The sequence below is a fragment of the Geotrypetes seraphini genome, chromosome 3, assembly GCF_902459505.1.
Source record: "Geotrypetes seraphini chromosome 3, aGeoSer1.1, whole genome shotgun sequence".
In the NCBI taxonomy this organism is placed as follows: Eukaryota; Metazoa; Chordata; class Amphibia; order Gymnophiona; family Dermophiidae; genus Geotrypetes; species Geotrypetes seraphini.
The window spans coordinates 135,472,765-135,489,187 of NC_047086.1; the positions used below are offsets into that span (position 1 = coordinate 135,472,765).

Consider the following 16,423-nt stretch of genomic DNA (forward strand, 5'->3'; position numbering starts at 1 on the left):
ATTTTTTTTTTTTTGAAAATATTTTTATTGAAGGAACCAGTCACGAGAGGTACAATCAGCAACCAAGCCAAAAAAGGAATAACAGCATAGATACAATAATCAGGTACACAATACAGCTAGGCCAGAAATCAGGCAGTCAAACATAACCTTCTCATGAAAGTTCACAATTTTCATGTTTATAACAGAACAGCCGGAAAACAAACCTCCCTCCCTCCCCCCGCCCCAAATCCCCCACCCCCCTCCCCTTGCATCCCAGGGAACCGACCCAACTTAGAATGAGTCCCAGCACGCCACATAGGCCACTGCTTGCCAGCTAGTGGCATCCTTCTTGCGTTGCCTCTCCCATACCGCCATCTGGGACATACTAGCTCTCCATTGTTGAAACGTAGGGCACACACTACCCACCCAGTGCTGCAGAATTAGCTTCTTAACAAGCCCCAGGGCCACCAGCACAAAGCGTTGTAAAGGCGCAGAAATACCAGCCTCAGTTAGGGGATCCGTGACACCAAGCAGCAGAGTCTTGTACGACCATTCCAGAGAGCACCCCAAAACATCCTCCACCTCTTGAAGTGCACGTACCCACAGCGGTCCCACCAAAGAGCATTCCAAAAAATGATGCACTAGCGTCCCCTTGAGTGCAGGACACCGGGTACAAAAGGCATCAGGCCACAGGCCCATAGTGTAGCCAACGCAGCGGGTTACATACGCCCTATGCACGATCTTAAGATGAATTTCATGTAAAGCAACGTTAGGAGTCGCCCCCGCACTTTCCACGAAGCATTGTGACAACTCATCAACCGTAACCTCTTCACCCAGCTCAGAGCTCCAGCCATCTGCCATTCGGGACAGAAAAACGTCAGCAGGCCTCCAATCTCTCCCCAGCTTGTACCAAGCCGATAGCGAGTTAAATTCAAGGGAGAGGGAAAGGAAAGCCCTATCCAGCGGGGAAAAGGTGGGTAACTCCCCGGACGGCAGCCGAAGCGAAGAACAATAACTACGTAGTTGTAGATAGAACAGTATGGACCCTGCAGTCCACGCCCAGTACTCCTGACAAGCAAGAAAATCCGGCAGTCGCCCCGAACCCAGCTCCACAAGCTGGCCAACAAATCGGCACCCGGATCGACTAGCCCGCACAAAGAAGACATGTGTACCCGCAGGAAAAGCAGGATTAGCCACGAACTCCAAGAAAGGGGAGGGGCCCGACGAGCCCCCCACTTCTCTGCGCCACCAACCCCAAGCGGTCCGCAAAGGTCGCAACAAGGAAGCACAAGAGCCAGCCCCGGGTCTCAAGAGATTGAACACTGATACCGGGTCCGCCAACATGGACCAAAATCCCCGCGGGGCAAACTTAGTCTCACCCGTGTAGATTTTGTGCACCCAACGAAGCACAGCCGCCACGTTATAGAGACGAAGATCCGGGAGATTTACCCCTCCCTGAGACCGCTCTCTGATAAGCTTTGGGTAACCAATTCGCGCCCGTTTAGAGCGCCATATGAAAGATGAAACAATGCCTTTATATTTCCTAATATCTCTGCATGTGACCCACAGAGGCACCATCTGCAAAGGATAGAGCAACTTAGGTAAGAGGACCATCTTAAAAAGAGCAACGCGGCCGAGAAAAGAAATCGGAAAGTCCATCCACCGCTTGCAAAGCGCTCCAATCGCATCTAGTTTGTCTAGCACATTTTTCCTATATACCACCCGAGGGTCCGCATGCAAAAACACTCCCAGGTATTTAAGCGTGCCCCCAGACCATTTTAATGGGAAAGAAGGATCATGGTGAGCCACACAGTGCGAGTGGACCGCCAAAGCTTCCGACTTTTCAAAATTAATACTCAGGCCGGAAAACATGCCAAATTGTTGGATAATCTGAATTAGTGCAGGCACTCCCGTAAGAACATCCCCCAAAAATATAAGCATATCGTCAGCAAACAAATTGATTTTAAATTCTTGCGACCCCAGATGTATACCCCGCAGTGTTGTAGAGTGCCTGATCTTAATCGCTAGAGGTTCAAGGGCCAATACGAACAGCATAGGAGAGAGCGGACATCCCTGACGCGTGCCTCGAGCTAAGGAAAAGGAGGAGGTGAGCGCCCCATTCACCAAGATCTGTGCAGTCGGCTGCTCATATAGGGAACGAACCCCGGCCAGAAAGCTCCCCATGATACCCATCTGTGGTAAAATCCAAAATAGATAATCCCAGAGAACTTTATCAAATGCCTTTTCCGCATCCAGGCTGACAATAAGGGCATTCTCCTGGCCCTGGTGTTTCCGTAGCAGCGCCGGGTTCTGAAGCACAGATAGGGCTCGCAAAACATTAGCAGACGACTACCGCCCTGGGACAAACCCGGCCTGGTCCGGGTGAACCAGACCGGGCAAGACCTTGCCAAGTCGTGCAGCCATAATGGCCGCGAAGAGCTTAATATCCTGATTTAACAGGGATATAGGCCGATAGGACCCCAGCTGGTCCTCCGCCCTTCCAGGCTTCGGTAATACAACAATATGAGCATGAGTAAGCCGATGCGGAGACAAACCCCCCTCACACATGGCCTGACATAAAGCCTGAAAGGGACCAATAATCCTCTCCCCCAGCAATTTGTAGTATTCGGGGCCCAGTCCATCCGGGCCAGGAGCCTTCGCAAGCTTTAGAGCCCGTATAGCTCTCTGGATCTCGATGCCCTGCACTGGAGCGTTAAGTGCATCTCTCTGGTCCTGGGACAGCTCAGGAAGGGGAAGGCCTCGAAAAAACTCTGCTCTCTGCTCAGTGTTACAGCTCCCCCGATCGTATAGAGCCTGATAAAACTGTACAAAGCTCTGTTGAATAGCCTCGGGCGAAGTTGCCTCAGAGCCATCAGGAGCCCAGATTTTGGGAATATGTTGCCTGCGGGCCCTGTGGTTAACCAAGGAGGCTAGCAACTTCCCCGCCTTGTTGCCCCACCTATGCAAACGGTATTTATACATCTGAATATCCCTTAGGGCCCTCTGCGCCAGCAAATCATTAATTTGACGTCGCAACTCCATGTATTGACTCTTAAGGGCTATGGAACTCTTTCTATGCAGCTCCCCCCGCACCTGGCCCAACTGGCGGGACAGATCCAGCAGAGCCTTATCCTGTACCTTCCGCTTATGGGAGGTGTAAGCTATAATTTTACCCCGTAGAACAGCTTTACTAGCCTCCCAGTATACCACCTCAGAAACATCAGAAGAGGAGTTATCGGCTAGATAAGAATCCCATTGATTTATCCTCATACAAAGTGGGATTCATTCTCCAACCCGACAAGTTCCTCTGGGGCGCCTGGTGATCAAGAAGCTCCATCCAGACCATGTGATGATCGGAGAGTACTCCGTCCTCAATCATCACTCTCCGAACTCCGGACAAAAGGGGTGGGGCAACTAGCAAATAATCCAATCTACTGTGTGCTTTATGCACTGAGGAGTAAAAAGTAAAATCGGATTCGTCTGGATGGAGCGTGCGCCAAAGGTCCACAAGGCCCAACTGCGAGGCAACAAAATTGATCCCCTTGTGTTCCCCCTGAGGTAAACGAGGTCTGGGAGGCTTACAGTCAATTAGGGGGTCAGCAGTAATATTGAAATCTCCACCGAGCACCAATTGGTACTCGGAAAAGGGGGCAAGGGCAGCAACCAAAACAGAGAAAAAACGGTGAGAATACACATTAGGGGCATATATAGAGCAAAAAACATATTTCGTTCCCTGAAACACCCCTGCCCAGATTACATACCGGCCCTCAGGGTCCGAGATCAATTTGTGCATAGTACAAGTATGTTTCTTGTGGAAAAGCACAGCTACACCCCTCTGTCTGTTATTAAAGGACGCAAAGACAAGCTCACCCACCCAATCCCTGCGGAGCTTAGCATGCTCAGGCGCGTTGAGATGTGTCTCTTGAAGAAGCAAGACATCCACCTGTAATTTCCTACAGTACTGAAGTACCTTACTACGCTTAACAGGAGAGTGCAACCCATCTACATTAAAGCTAGCAATCTTAACCCCCGGCATAAGAACCAGATATATCCAAAATACACAAAAAAGACCAAAGATCATACGGGACGGCAGCACCAGCCTCCCAGCCGAGCCGGCGCTCCGTCCACTCAGACAAGAATTCAGACTGAGCCAGATTCCTAGGATGCAATCCATACCCCAAACTACCCACCAACTCAACTTTCAACGTCTTCAAACAAACCCCCCCCCAACTGACAAAACAACCCACCTCCCTCCCCTCCAGCAAACCCACCACCTCATCCCCCATCCACACTGGCGACCACACCCCCATGCCACCAACACCCACCGCACTCAAGCACAGATGCTCACACTCCCCCCGCACCCTCCCCCAACCCCTCCCCCCCCATGCAACTCCCGCCACAAGTACCGCTCGCAGCCATAACCAAACCAACATAGGATAAAACAGTGGAGAATAGAGGACAGGAAAACATCCCAGCCCCTGGACATAAAGACCAAACACAGAGGGTCACAAAATAGTAAAATAGATCCAAAACAGCCAGCCCCGCACAACAAAACAAGGCAGCTAGCTCTCCTGAGCAGGTCAAAGAGGGATTCAGAATATAGTTATCAGAAGTCCAATCCTGCTCAAAAGCCGGCTGAAAGGGGCAGGAGCGTCCCCTCCCCAAGTATCTTGCCACCAAACCGCCAATGGCCCCGCAGTTCGTATCCGGTGGCAGCGCAACTATATCCAAGCCAAGCAGCTCCATCCAAAGGGCAGCAAAGTAGTCCAAACAGGCAAGAATAGTCCTTGGCCTAGATGGGTCCCCAAAGCAAAAGTCTCCTAATCCTCTGGCAGGAATGCCCCCTGAAGAGCAAGCTCATTATTGAGCAGGGAGACTCTCAATGAAGCGCTTCAGCTCCTCTGCCTTAGATACCGTAAAGGTGCGGTTCTCATGGGTCAAGCGCACCTTAGCCGGGTAGAGAAAGGCAAATCGAATTCCTCTGGAAACCAGTTGAGAGCAGTAAGGCGTGAAGGTTCTTCTCAGCTCCGCCACTTTAGTAGAGAAATCCTGAAATATCAGTAGCTTAGCGCCCTCGTATAGCAGATGTCGCGCCCTCTTAAACAGATCAAGTAAGCGAGCCTTAACAGCATAGTTGTGGAAGCGGGCCAGCACCGCTCGAGGTCTGGTATTACCATCTGAATCACGCCGGTGCCCCACACGGTGGACACGCTCCACTACCACGGGTCCCTCAGCGTCCGGGAAGCCGAGCTCCTTGGGCAGCCAATGTTCAATCAAGTGCTTTAGCTCAGAATCTTGTACAGTCTCTGGTATTCCAATAAATCTAAGATTCTTTCTGCGAGCCCGATTTTCCTGATCTTCCACTTTCTCCTCCAGCTGGGAAACCCGAGCTTCCAGAGAAGCAAGCCTGCCATCCGCTATGCCAGCCCTGTCTTCTTGAGCCGAAATTCGCTCCTCTACTTGTTGCAGTTGAGCAGCCTGCCCCACCAGGGTATCTTTAAGGTCATCCATAGAGGCATGCAGCTTGGCCAGTTTTTCATCAAGCAGCTGCGAAAGGTGCCTCATGGAGACCTGCATCACCTCGTCCGGGGAGTGGGCCGTCACGGCGTCTGTTTGGGTCTCCGCCATCTTGCTCGCCGGGCTCCCAGAGGTCTTAGTCGGCCGCGAAACCTTTGGCGGCATGCTCTGCCGCTGGAGAATGCAGGTCTTGGTGGTGCTCAGCCCCCGGCCGGTTTCCTTTTCTTAGCAACCACTGCACCTTCAAAGATCTTGCAAAGGTCTATCAGTGTTGCCACAATGGGTTCAGTATCCTATACTTGGCTCACATAAGAAGCAGAGTATGAAGAGAGTAAGATGGATACATGCGAGGGAGGCAGAGTGGATCTCAATCCAAAAGCTCACCAGCCAGCACGTGGTCCCCCGCCATCTTGTGCGCCGGGCTCCCTAAGGACTGTGGCGGCCGCGAAATCGCTGGCGGCATACTCCTCCGCCGAGGCGCGCAAGTCGCGTTTTCAGTCCTCCGCCGGTCCCCGGCGCCTAGCAACGGCTGCGCCGCATATTTTGAAGCCGATTCTGGGCAGGATTGCGCCGGGAGGGGAGGAAGTCAAGGGAAGCAGAGCGGAGCTCGGTGCCCAGACGTCCGCTCAGGAACCAGCCATCACGTGACCCCCCGGTTTATTTTATAGCCTCTTCACAAAGTTCACTGCCCGTCGCAAAGGGGAATCCTCGCTGGCTTCGGGTGCCAGTGAGCAGGTTCCCCTTCACAAGTGCTTCCTTTTGTGTCTAGTTTGGTTCATTTGTTTGTGTTCTTTCCCTCTTGTTATGTTTTTATTTTAAATAGTGCCCACTTTTTATTTACTGTACACCGCTTTGATTGCCCATTGTTTTTATTAATTGTACACCGCTTTGATTTGACTTTTTGTTAAAAATGGCGGTATATCAAATAAAGTAACTAACTGTAAGCCTGGGTTTCACCCTAATGTCCACACATGGATTTTCCCAGCCACTGACGATCAGGGAAATAAGGGTTATCTTACTGTCTATACTTCTGGGGACTCCCTTTTCACAGCTGCTGGCTTCCCTGCTTTAGCGGCTGGGTCTGTTCAGGCCTCTTTGCTGCTGCAGGCCTCAGGGGAGTCTTTTTAGCAGATTTTTCACTGGTTTTGGTGGGAAGCTCCATCTTATCTGCAGCCTCAGGTGACCTTCCCTGTCTTAGATAGATAAGAGCGTGTCCTTGACAGGTAGTTAGATGACTGATCCTTGGTAGATCAGGTGGTGGCTAACATTGAGCTGGGCGCTTCTTATCTCTCAGATGCCATGTATGATCTGCTGCGAGCTTCGGCCAAGTCCATGGCTCTAGGAGTAGCCGCTCGCTGTATCATGTGGCTCCGGGGTTGGTCGGCAGATGTCTAAGGCTAAACTTACTAAATTCCCTTTCGGGGTTCTTTCTTGTTTGGCGAGGATTTGGTCAAGTTGGTTCAGGCTTTGACTTAATCTAAGGTGCCTTGTCTTCTGAGGGCCGTTCTTGCCTGCCTTTGCGGAGTGGAGTTGCCTGGAGCATTTGTGTGATGTTCATCGATACCGCCCTGATCGGGGGGGTGGCTTCTTTTCCTTCCAAAGGCCGTTTCTTTCAGCATATGCAGTCTTTTCGAGGGGGGAGGAGTGACTCCTCCGGGGGCCCCTCCGTCACCCGCCTGGCCCAATGACTCCTTGGTGAGCCTTTCCTCTAGTGCCAGTGGGTACCAGGTTGTGGGAGTTTAACCAGGGGTGGGCTAAGATCACAACAGATCTATGGGTTCTGGAGGTGATTCGGGACGGATATGCTCTGGAGTTTTCCCGGCCTTTGCCAGATCATTTCCTCTCTTCTGTTTGTCAAGTGGCTTGGAAGAAGTGAGCTTTTCGTCAGACCTCGACCTCAAAGCGGTAATTCCAATGCCTCCTTGGGAGTTTTGCACCAGCAGGTATTCCATTTACTTTGTGGTGCCCAAGAAAGAGGGGTCTTCAGCCCATTTTGGATATGAAACATGTCAGCAGGGCGCTCCGGGTTCCATCTTTTCGCATGGAAACCCTGAGATCTGTCATTCTGGCGGTCCAGCCTTGGGGAATTTCTGACTTCTCTCGATCTGACGGAGGCCTACCTGCATGGCAATTCGGGCTTCCCATCAGCGTTTCCTTCGCTTTGCGATTTTGAGAAGGCACTATCAGTTTTGTGAGCTTACTTTTGGTCTGGCCATGGCTTTGAGGACTTTCACCAAGATTTTGGTAGTGGTTTGTTGCATGGTCGGCATTTGGCCACTTCTCCGGATGTGATTTGTTTTATAAGGGGGGTTAAATTGCTTCATCCTCCAGTGTAGCTTTTGGATCTCAACCTGGAACTTTACATGCTAGTGCACCCTCCTTTTGAGCCTCTGGGCTCCTGCAAGTTGAAGGACCTTACTCTTAAGGCAGTCTTCCTGGTGGCCATTACTTCTGCGAGATGCATTTCCGAGCTGCAGGCTTTCTCTTGTAGGCCTCCCTTCCTGGAGTTCTCTAGGGAGCAGGTCGTGCTGTGGCCAGTTCCTTCTTTTCTGCCAAAGGTGGTCTCACCCTTTCATGTCAAGCAGTCCGTGGTCCTCCTGGTCTTGGGTAGTCAGGAGGGCTCTTTGGAGCAGAGGCAGATGTTCAAGTTGGATGTCTGTTGGGTCCTTCGCTCTTATGTTCAGTGGGCCCAGGAGTTCCGGAAATCGGATTGTCTTTTTGTTCTCTTAGCGGGTCCTCGTAAGGGTCCTCTAAGACTAATATTGCGCGATGGATCAAGGAGGCTGTCACTTCTGCATACCTTCTTCAGAAGAAGCCTGTTCCAAACTTTCTCAAAGCTCATTCCACTCAGGGTCAGGCAACTTCTTGGACAGAGTCTTCGCTTGTACCTCTGGATATTTGTAAAGCTGCAGTTTGGTCTTCTCTCCATTCTTTTGTGCCACACTTATCATGTGGATGTTCAGGTGCATCGGGACGCAGTGTTCGGGGAGTGTGTTCTTATGGCAGCCCTTCGGGGGTCCCGCCCATGATGGGTACTGCTTTGGTATTACAGAATGACACGGTGGTTGTTACCCGCGGCTAGCCGAAACGGGGAGAGAAAAATTAGTCGCTGCAGGGACAGGGACAAGGCCATTCACTGCCGCATGGAGCGGTGAATGGTCTTATCTCCGCAGTGAAGCCAGCACGGATCGCACAGTCCAGCATCCCCATCCGATTGCCGCATCCCACGTCCTGCTATCTCCCTCCCTCCACCTCACCTTAGTTGTCTGCCAAGTCCGACTTTAATTCTTCTCCCAGCCGCGCATGTGCGACTGCTTGAATTGTTGAATTTCCTTCTCTGACGCAACCGGAAACAGGAAGTTGGGTCAGAGGAGAAGATTCAACAGCTCGAGCAGCCGCGGCTGGAAGAAGAATTAAAGTCAAACTTGGCAGGCACCTAAGGTGAGGTGGAGGGAGGGAGATGGCTGTACGCAGCGATTGGGCAGGAGAGGGCTTCTGGACAACGCGTGTTCCCTCACACTAGGAAGGAGGGCGTGGACAATAGTCGTGGGGACGGGGCGGGCACAGTGGTCGCGGTGACGGGGCGGTGACAGGGATGGTGATCGCAGGGACAGGGACAAATTTTTTTCCCCTGTGTCATTCTGTATTTAGTATGTCCAATCAGTTTCAGTACCAGTCTGGAGGAATGATAAAGAAGGAGAAATTAGGTTTTTACCTGTGAGTTTTCTTTCTTTTAGTCCCTCCAGACTGACACAGACCCTGCCCTGTCATTTTTATTCGAAGTTTTGCGCAAAGCGTGTGTTTTTTTTCTGTGGTGTTGTGTTAGGGGAGATTAAAAGAACGGCGGTTGGTTCATCTGGCATAGCTGGCAAACTGGGGATGTTTTTGAAGGTTCTTATCTATTCAATGCCCAACAGTATTTCTCTGTTAGTTACTATTCTTCTTCTGGGACTGTTGTTGCTGTTGTAGTTCATAGTTCTTAGTTTCGTAGTTCTGCTTGGCTATTTGTCAGATTGACTGTATTTGGGACTGCATAGCCCTCTTATACTACACTTCTCCCTCGTTATTCACGGGGGATAGGGGCAGAGCCGGACCGCGAATAGGGAAATACTGCGAATATCTGGCTCTCGAGACTACGGCGGGAGCTCACGGCAGGCATTTTCTATTGGCGATCGCTCCTGCCCCGAAAGCCCGCTAGACAATCAGGTAAGGCCGGGATGCTGGGGGGAAGGCAAAAATATGGGTGTTTTTTTTTCCTCCCCTCTCCCCCCAAAAATCACGATTATGTAAATCACGATTATGTGAAATCGCGAGTGTGGAAACCATGAATGGGGAGGGGGAAGTGTACAGCTAAAAGTTTGTCTCTCGGTCTCCACCTGCTGATAGTGGTGAGCTATTGCCCATTAGTTTATGTGCCGGTGTGGAGGGACTAAAAGAAAGAAAATTAGCAGGTAAGAACCTAATTTCTCCTTTAATTTACTGGTGTCAAAAAATGAAGATGTGTTAAATTGCTGGCATAAGAACATAAGAAGTCGCCTCTGCTGGGTCAGACCGGTGGTCCATCGCGCCCAGCAGTCCGCATCCGCGGCAGCCCATCAGGTCCATGACCTGTATGTGATCCCTTAAATTTCATCTTGATACCCTTTCTATATCCTATCTTTGCCCTTATCAGTATCCCTCGATTCCTTTATCTGTCAGGAATTTATCCAATCCTTCTTTAAAACCCCGTAGTGTGCTCTGTCCTATCACAGCCTCCTGCAGCGCATTCCAGGTGTCCACCACCCTCTGAATGAAAAAGAACTTCCTGGCATTGGTTCTAAACCGGTCCCCCTTCAGTTTCTCCGAGTGCCCCCTTGTTCTTGTGGTTCCCAATAGGTTGAAGAATCTGTCCTTCTCCACCTTCTCTATGCCCTTTTTGATCTTGTAAGTCTCTATCATGTCTCCTGAGTCTCCGCCTCTCCAGGGAGAAGAGCCCCAGCCTCTCCAACCTGTCTGCGTATGAAATGTTTTCCATACCTTTTATCATTTTCGTCACTCTTCTCTGGACCCTTTCAAGTATCGCCATGTCCTTTTTGAGTTACGGTGACCAATACTGGGCACAGTACTCCAGGTGCGGGCGCACCATTGCACGATACAGCGGCATGATGACTTCCTTCGTCCTGGTTGTAATGCCCTTTTTAATAATTCCCAACATTCTATTGGCTTTCTTGGAGGCTGCTGCGCATTGTGCCGTTGGCTTCATTGTTGTGTCCACCAGCACACCCAAGTCCTTTTTAAGATTACTGTGTATAGAAAGATGATTGAATTACCACATTGGAAACTGGTGAACTTTAATAGCTGAAACCTTATTGATGGAACTAAGTTGCCAAGACCCCATTGTTCCCTTTGAGCTTTGAAGATGCCTTTAGGGTTATCCTACTACCATATTTTTCACTCCATAAGACGCACTGGCAGAGCCTGGCAGTGAGAATTTGGTTCAGAATGGGTTTTTTTCTTGTTTTCCTCCTCTAAATCTAGGGTGCATCTTATGGTCAGGTGCGTCTTATGGAGCGAAAAATACGGTAATTTGTTTCACAGTACAGTATTGTAAAATGCTGGTGGAAGTTCTTCTGTGAGACTTTGTTTAATACTGTAGTACTATGTGCTTTGGTGCTGAAAGTTAAGAGGAAAGATTTAAGCACATTCCATGAATCAGATATTGCTGGTAGAAGGGCTGATGTGCTCAGGCTTGAAGAAAGCTTTCTTTCCATTGTTCAGAAATTAGATTCCTGTAGCCATTTCTTAGGTTGGTAAAAGAAAAATAGAGGAACAAACTGAATTATGTTAAAAACTGTTTGTTTGTTTTTAAGTGGATGAAAGTAAAACAAGCCTCCAGTTATTTGAGTATATTTTCTGCTAATATTTATTCCCTCAGCCTTAATGATAAGGTGAAAAAGAAGAACTTGACATCCTTTGAGCGGGACATCCTTATGAGTAACCTTATTGGGCAGCTAAATTACAAGAGCTTTGAGAAAGCAGACATGGTAATTGAAGCTGTGTTCGAGGACATCAAAATTAAACACAAAGTGCTGCAAGAGGTTGAAGCGGTGAGAGGAGTTAACTTTTTACATTTAAAGTTATTGATTTCGAGTAAATGTGGACAATAGAAGTATGGAGATGTGGAAGAGCGCGCATTGATTTTATTATTAATTAACTTATGTAACCTACAGTCTACTCCTTTCCTTATCCCTGTTTAGATTTTGAAATGTGTAGGAGAGGCATGTGCTTTCATGCTGTACTAAAAACTATACTTACTTCCTCTGTAGCTTTGTCATAACCTGTCCGTTTTCTGAATACGCTTCCAAAACCCTTATCTGCATGCTCATCATCTCCTCACTAAGATTCTACAACATGATTCTTTTTTGAGTCCTTCTGAACCATCTTTTTCCACTTATTCAGCTTTGTGACTTTTCCTTCTGCCAGTGTTGCAATATCTATATAGCCTCCCTTTTTCAAATCACTTTATTGGCTGCTTATCCCTTTCCCCATGCAGTTAGTTTCTCTCACTAACTTAAATTGCATTCATTCTGCATGTCATCTTTACCTCTTCCTTAGCAAAGCAGCAGATGAATCCAGAGACCAATGGGATACCTCACATCTACCAGCAGGTGGAGATAGAGAAACTGATTAACAGGTGTACTTATTTGCTGGCACTCCTCTTGTCTCATCAGTATTCTCTATCTCCAAGCAGGTGGAAGTCGCTATTCAACTAGCTCCTGGATTCTGGCTGTGACTAGAACTTTATTGCCTCCTGTTGAGGTTTTCTCTTCAGTGAGACTGCCATTCTATTTCTCCTGTTGAGATTTTTCTCTTCAGTGAGATAGGGGTGTCTGGCTAAATGGTGCCGGCTTTAGAGGTTACACTTGGGCCCCCCCTTGTCCCTGCCTCACCCTCCCTCCAATGATAGAGGGTTTAATTTGGTCTCTAATTTTTTCTTCTTTCCCTTATAAAAAAAAAAAAAAAAAAATGAAAGAGACCTACCTTATGCATGGGCCCTTCCTGTGGGGCTCGGCCGGTGTCTGCCGGCGTCTGCCAGCCCTGCTGACAAGGTTGTGAGTATTTCTTTGTGTATTTCAACTGTGGTTTATATTTCTTAGTGAGTTTTTGTTTTTGCATTTATCTTGGAACTGCAGGGTTTGGTTGGTGTCCTGAGTTCTGTGGGTTGTAAATTCGGTGGAAACTGCGGCTGTGCAGTCGCGTGGTTCGCCACCTTGATTATTTATTTCTGACTCACTGCACTTGGGACAGTTCGCTCGTGTTTGAGATTTATTTTTCGCCTGGTGGGCTCCAACTTTCAAAATGGGGCGCGATTGGCCGAGCCGGTTCCTTCCCGCGCGCGGGAGACGCGGGCTTGTGATAATGTTTGGTCGCGAGGGCCCTACCGTTTCCGGCCTGTTCCTTTCAGCTGCCGTTTACCCGGCATAGGCCGCGGCGGGGTTCCGGTTGCACGCATGGACATATTTGCGGAGCCGGTGCCTTTTCAGCGAGCAGGAGACTCGCGCTAAGACTCAGATGCTGGCGGGGGCGCCGCTGCATCCTCGGAGTCGGTTCGGCAGCTGACTTCTCTCGGCGCTCCCCGCAGTCTCCCTGTTCTTCTTATTTAAAAAAAAAAAAAAAAAAAAAAGAGGGTAATGCAATTTGATGCGGCTGTGGGTGACATTTGCTGTTGCCGGATCAGTTTGATTCCCTGTGAGAGTTTTTCTCCGGCGGCTGTTCTTGAGGAGCCTTCTGGCTGTGCCTCAGGTGGCTGGGGTGGGAGACCCATGCTTGGTTTCTCAGCTGCAGCTTCTCCCTGCACTGAGGCGATACAGGCAAATTGCCACTGAGGGAGATCAGCAGCAGGGAGTTTAAGGATCTTGGTGCAGTCCTATCCTATTATCTCCCAGGGTGACTGTATGGTAAGGATTCTGCCTGGGGTCTGTTTTCCTCTGCTTGGTGCCTTGGAGCCACGCGGCTGGTATCTGGTAGTGCTATAACGATTTTCCTGGTACTGGGGTGCTAGGTTGAATCGTCAGCCCTGTTGAAATCAGCTTTGCCCCGTATTGCAGTGCTCAATTTGCTGGGGTGTTATTCCACATGCGTCTCTTAAAAAATAAAAAATAAAAAAATAAAGAGAAATGGCAACTGGTGATTATTTGGGGCTGTCCATTTATATACCTATGCACTTACACATTAAATTTCTGCCCTGAGTTGGCTGCCTACGCTTGGTTTTGCTGCCTTATGGGTGGCGAACAGCAAGGTGGAGTAGGTGGCAAGGGCGTGCCAGTGTATCATTCGTGTGGTTCATTGCTTCACTCGGGGTTCCGATAACATGCGGCGATGTTGGAGGTTTCCTTAGGCCTTCTGCCTGTGTGCTGCGTCCGCCTGCTTGTGCTCTAGACATGTTTCTTCAGGGTAGTATGCAGGAATTCCGAGTTGGAGGTCTCTCTTGAGGCCTGATGGTTCTTTTCTTCTTGCTGTGGGCCAGCTTGTCTATGAAAACCTGGGTGGCGCAAGGGTTGTGTGCTAGGTTAGTAACAAGGAGCTGAGATTCAGCCGCAGCTAAGGAGTAGAGCTGTTATGGCTCCAAAAGAAGTGGCGGAGGGTTCAAGTCTAGTTTAAAAAAAAAAAAAAAAAAAAAGCTAGACGGCCTTCCGCTCTAGAAGCATGGTCTAAGTGGCTGCTGATCCCTAAGGGCGAGATCCTCTGCTTGCGAGTTCGTAGGGTAGCTGGCACGGTATGCCCAATTAATTCTCTCCTTAAGTTCTCTTTTGGAGTGGAAACCTGGTCTGTTTTCGGCCATGTACAGCTCGTTTCTCTGGAGAGGCGGATGCTGCTTCTGGATTGCGCCTGGTGCGCCTTGTCTTTCCTTTGCATCCTCCTCACGTTTCCAGTTCGTTCATGAAGTCTCTCTGTTTTGCGTTTCTCTTTGAAGTGTTGCTGGTTCTCGGGACAGTTATTGTAGTTTTTAGGGTACCACTTAATAGTGGGTGGCCAAGACGGGGGCTATGGGCAGGCTGGATTCCATTCGGCTGCATTAGTTTCTCGGGGTTACCCATTTCTGCAGTCAACCTGGGAAGATATTTACATTTTCTCTATGGACTCTGAGTCAGCACTAGGTTTGCCTGCCTCTCTTGGAGCAGCGCGTTCGGTTTTGGCACATTCCATTTCGCCTACCTAAGGGTTCGTTGGCACTGCCAGACTATTTATCTGATTTCTGCTTGACTGCCTGCTTGATTCGGACGACTTCCAGTCAGGTCTTTTGACTGACACGAAGTGGGTGGTATCTTTTCCTCAGTTCTTTACATGCGCATCTTCAAATTTGCATTGCTCTTTGTTTTTCCTGTAATTTTTATAGGTATATCGGGTTGATGCGGTTCTTCTTATAGGAGAGACATGTATTTCTTTCCAGAGACTTGAGTGTGGGGTCTCGATCTCAGATTGGCGTTCTTCGCTTACCATGGCTAAGAGTAAGGGATTCTGTTCAGATTCTAGCATCCATTTTGCTAACCCCTCTGGGAACCTCGGCTTGCTTTCCCTTCTAAGGCTCAACAGCCGCTTTTGTTCCAGTGGTTCTCGGTCGCTCTGGGCTCCTATTAGTTGCTATGCTTCGCCTACATAGCTTTGTATGAATTGGGGGCTCAGCAAGATTGTCTTTCCAGGGCATACCTCGGTCTTTTCCTGGACTAGTTCATGACCACCGACCATTCAGGCCTGTCAGATTAGGGGGCTCGGTGGCTTCCATCCTCAGCTTCAGGAGTCGGGTCTTCAGAGGCGACTTAATACTGGTTCCTTCTTCTACTCTTGAGCATGGTCAAGCTTCCTTTCTGGAGCTTCAGACCATTCTTCCGGAATGCCGCTGAGGACCCTTTCAGTCAGTATTATGATGGGGGTATTTCTCTGCAGCTTGGGCAGTAGGTGATGTACTCAGTTGCCAAGTACAGTAGTTGTTCTACTTCGATGGGTGGACCCTCATCTTTCTATTCTGTTGGCAGATCGTTTCTCAGGTCAGGAAAGGAGTTTGGTTAGTCTTTCTTTCTGCGAAATCTGAGCATGGCCCATTTATTAGATGTTACAGTGTCCAGCACGGTGTACGCTCTAGAAGTGTAGACGTTAATGATAGTGATATCTTCCACATCCTGGATGTTGGGAATTTTGGCTCAGGCGTTCCATTTTTTTGTGGAAGTGAGATCTCCTGGAACTTGACCTCATGGCCTCGTCTCACAATTCCATGCTTCCTAGCTTCTTAGGCGGGCACAGGAAGCGGGAGTTAGAGGGTGTAACAGTGTGGCCTCTTTCTCACCTCTGGTTTCTCTTTTTCAGTGTTTTCCCCTGGCTGATGAGAGCTTGGATTTGCCATCTCAAGCTTGCTTTCGGGGCACAGTATTTGTACAATCTCTGGCTTGGTTGCGCCATCCTTGCTATGTGGATCTGATGAGCCTTTCGACAGCTGGACTAAGAAGTTTCCTTTTATCTCCGGCTTTGCTCTCCTTCCTTGAGATCAACATGGATATGCATACTACTTTGGTATTACGACCTAACTTTTGAGCGAGTCTTCACTGGCGTGTGAGGGTAATGAGAAGCAGGTTATTTCTTCTCTTATCCAGGCGCTACAGACGTCTTATCCTGTGGCTTCTGCTTCCTTTTGGAGGTTTTTCCTTTCTTGAATACTTCTCAACAGTTGCACCCTTCCTGAGTTCCTTTGTAGCACAGGTATATTGCCGATGGCATAGCGTTCAATTCCCTTCAGCTTCATCTGCCATTCTTGGCTTGTGACAGGAACTAGGTATAGGGCCCTTCGATGACTTCTCAGCTTCCTGTAGTTCAGTTCCTAAACAGAAGGCGGAATATTCATGCGCCTCTTAGAAAGCCCGGTTTGGGGTAATTCATTCACGTACTTCTTCTATAT

The 16,423-nt window shown here is 49.2% G+C and overlaps 1 protein-coding gene across 1 annotated transcript in view; it reads left to right on the plus strand.

Annotated features, from left to right (window-relative positions):
• The window catches only part of HADHA (hydroxyacyl-CoA dehydrogenase trifunctional multienzyme complex subunit alpha), a 176,508-nt gene that overhangs the window by 75,696 nt on the left and 84,389 nt on the right, over positions 1-16,423 (plus strand). Inside the window, exon 13 of the mRNA XM_033937944.1 lies at positions 11,411-11,582. Within this exon, the coding sequence (XP_033793835.1) occupies positions 11,411-11,582 (172 nt within the window). The remainder of the gene's footprint in view (positions 1-11,410; positions 11,583-16,423) is intronic.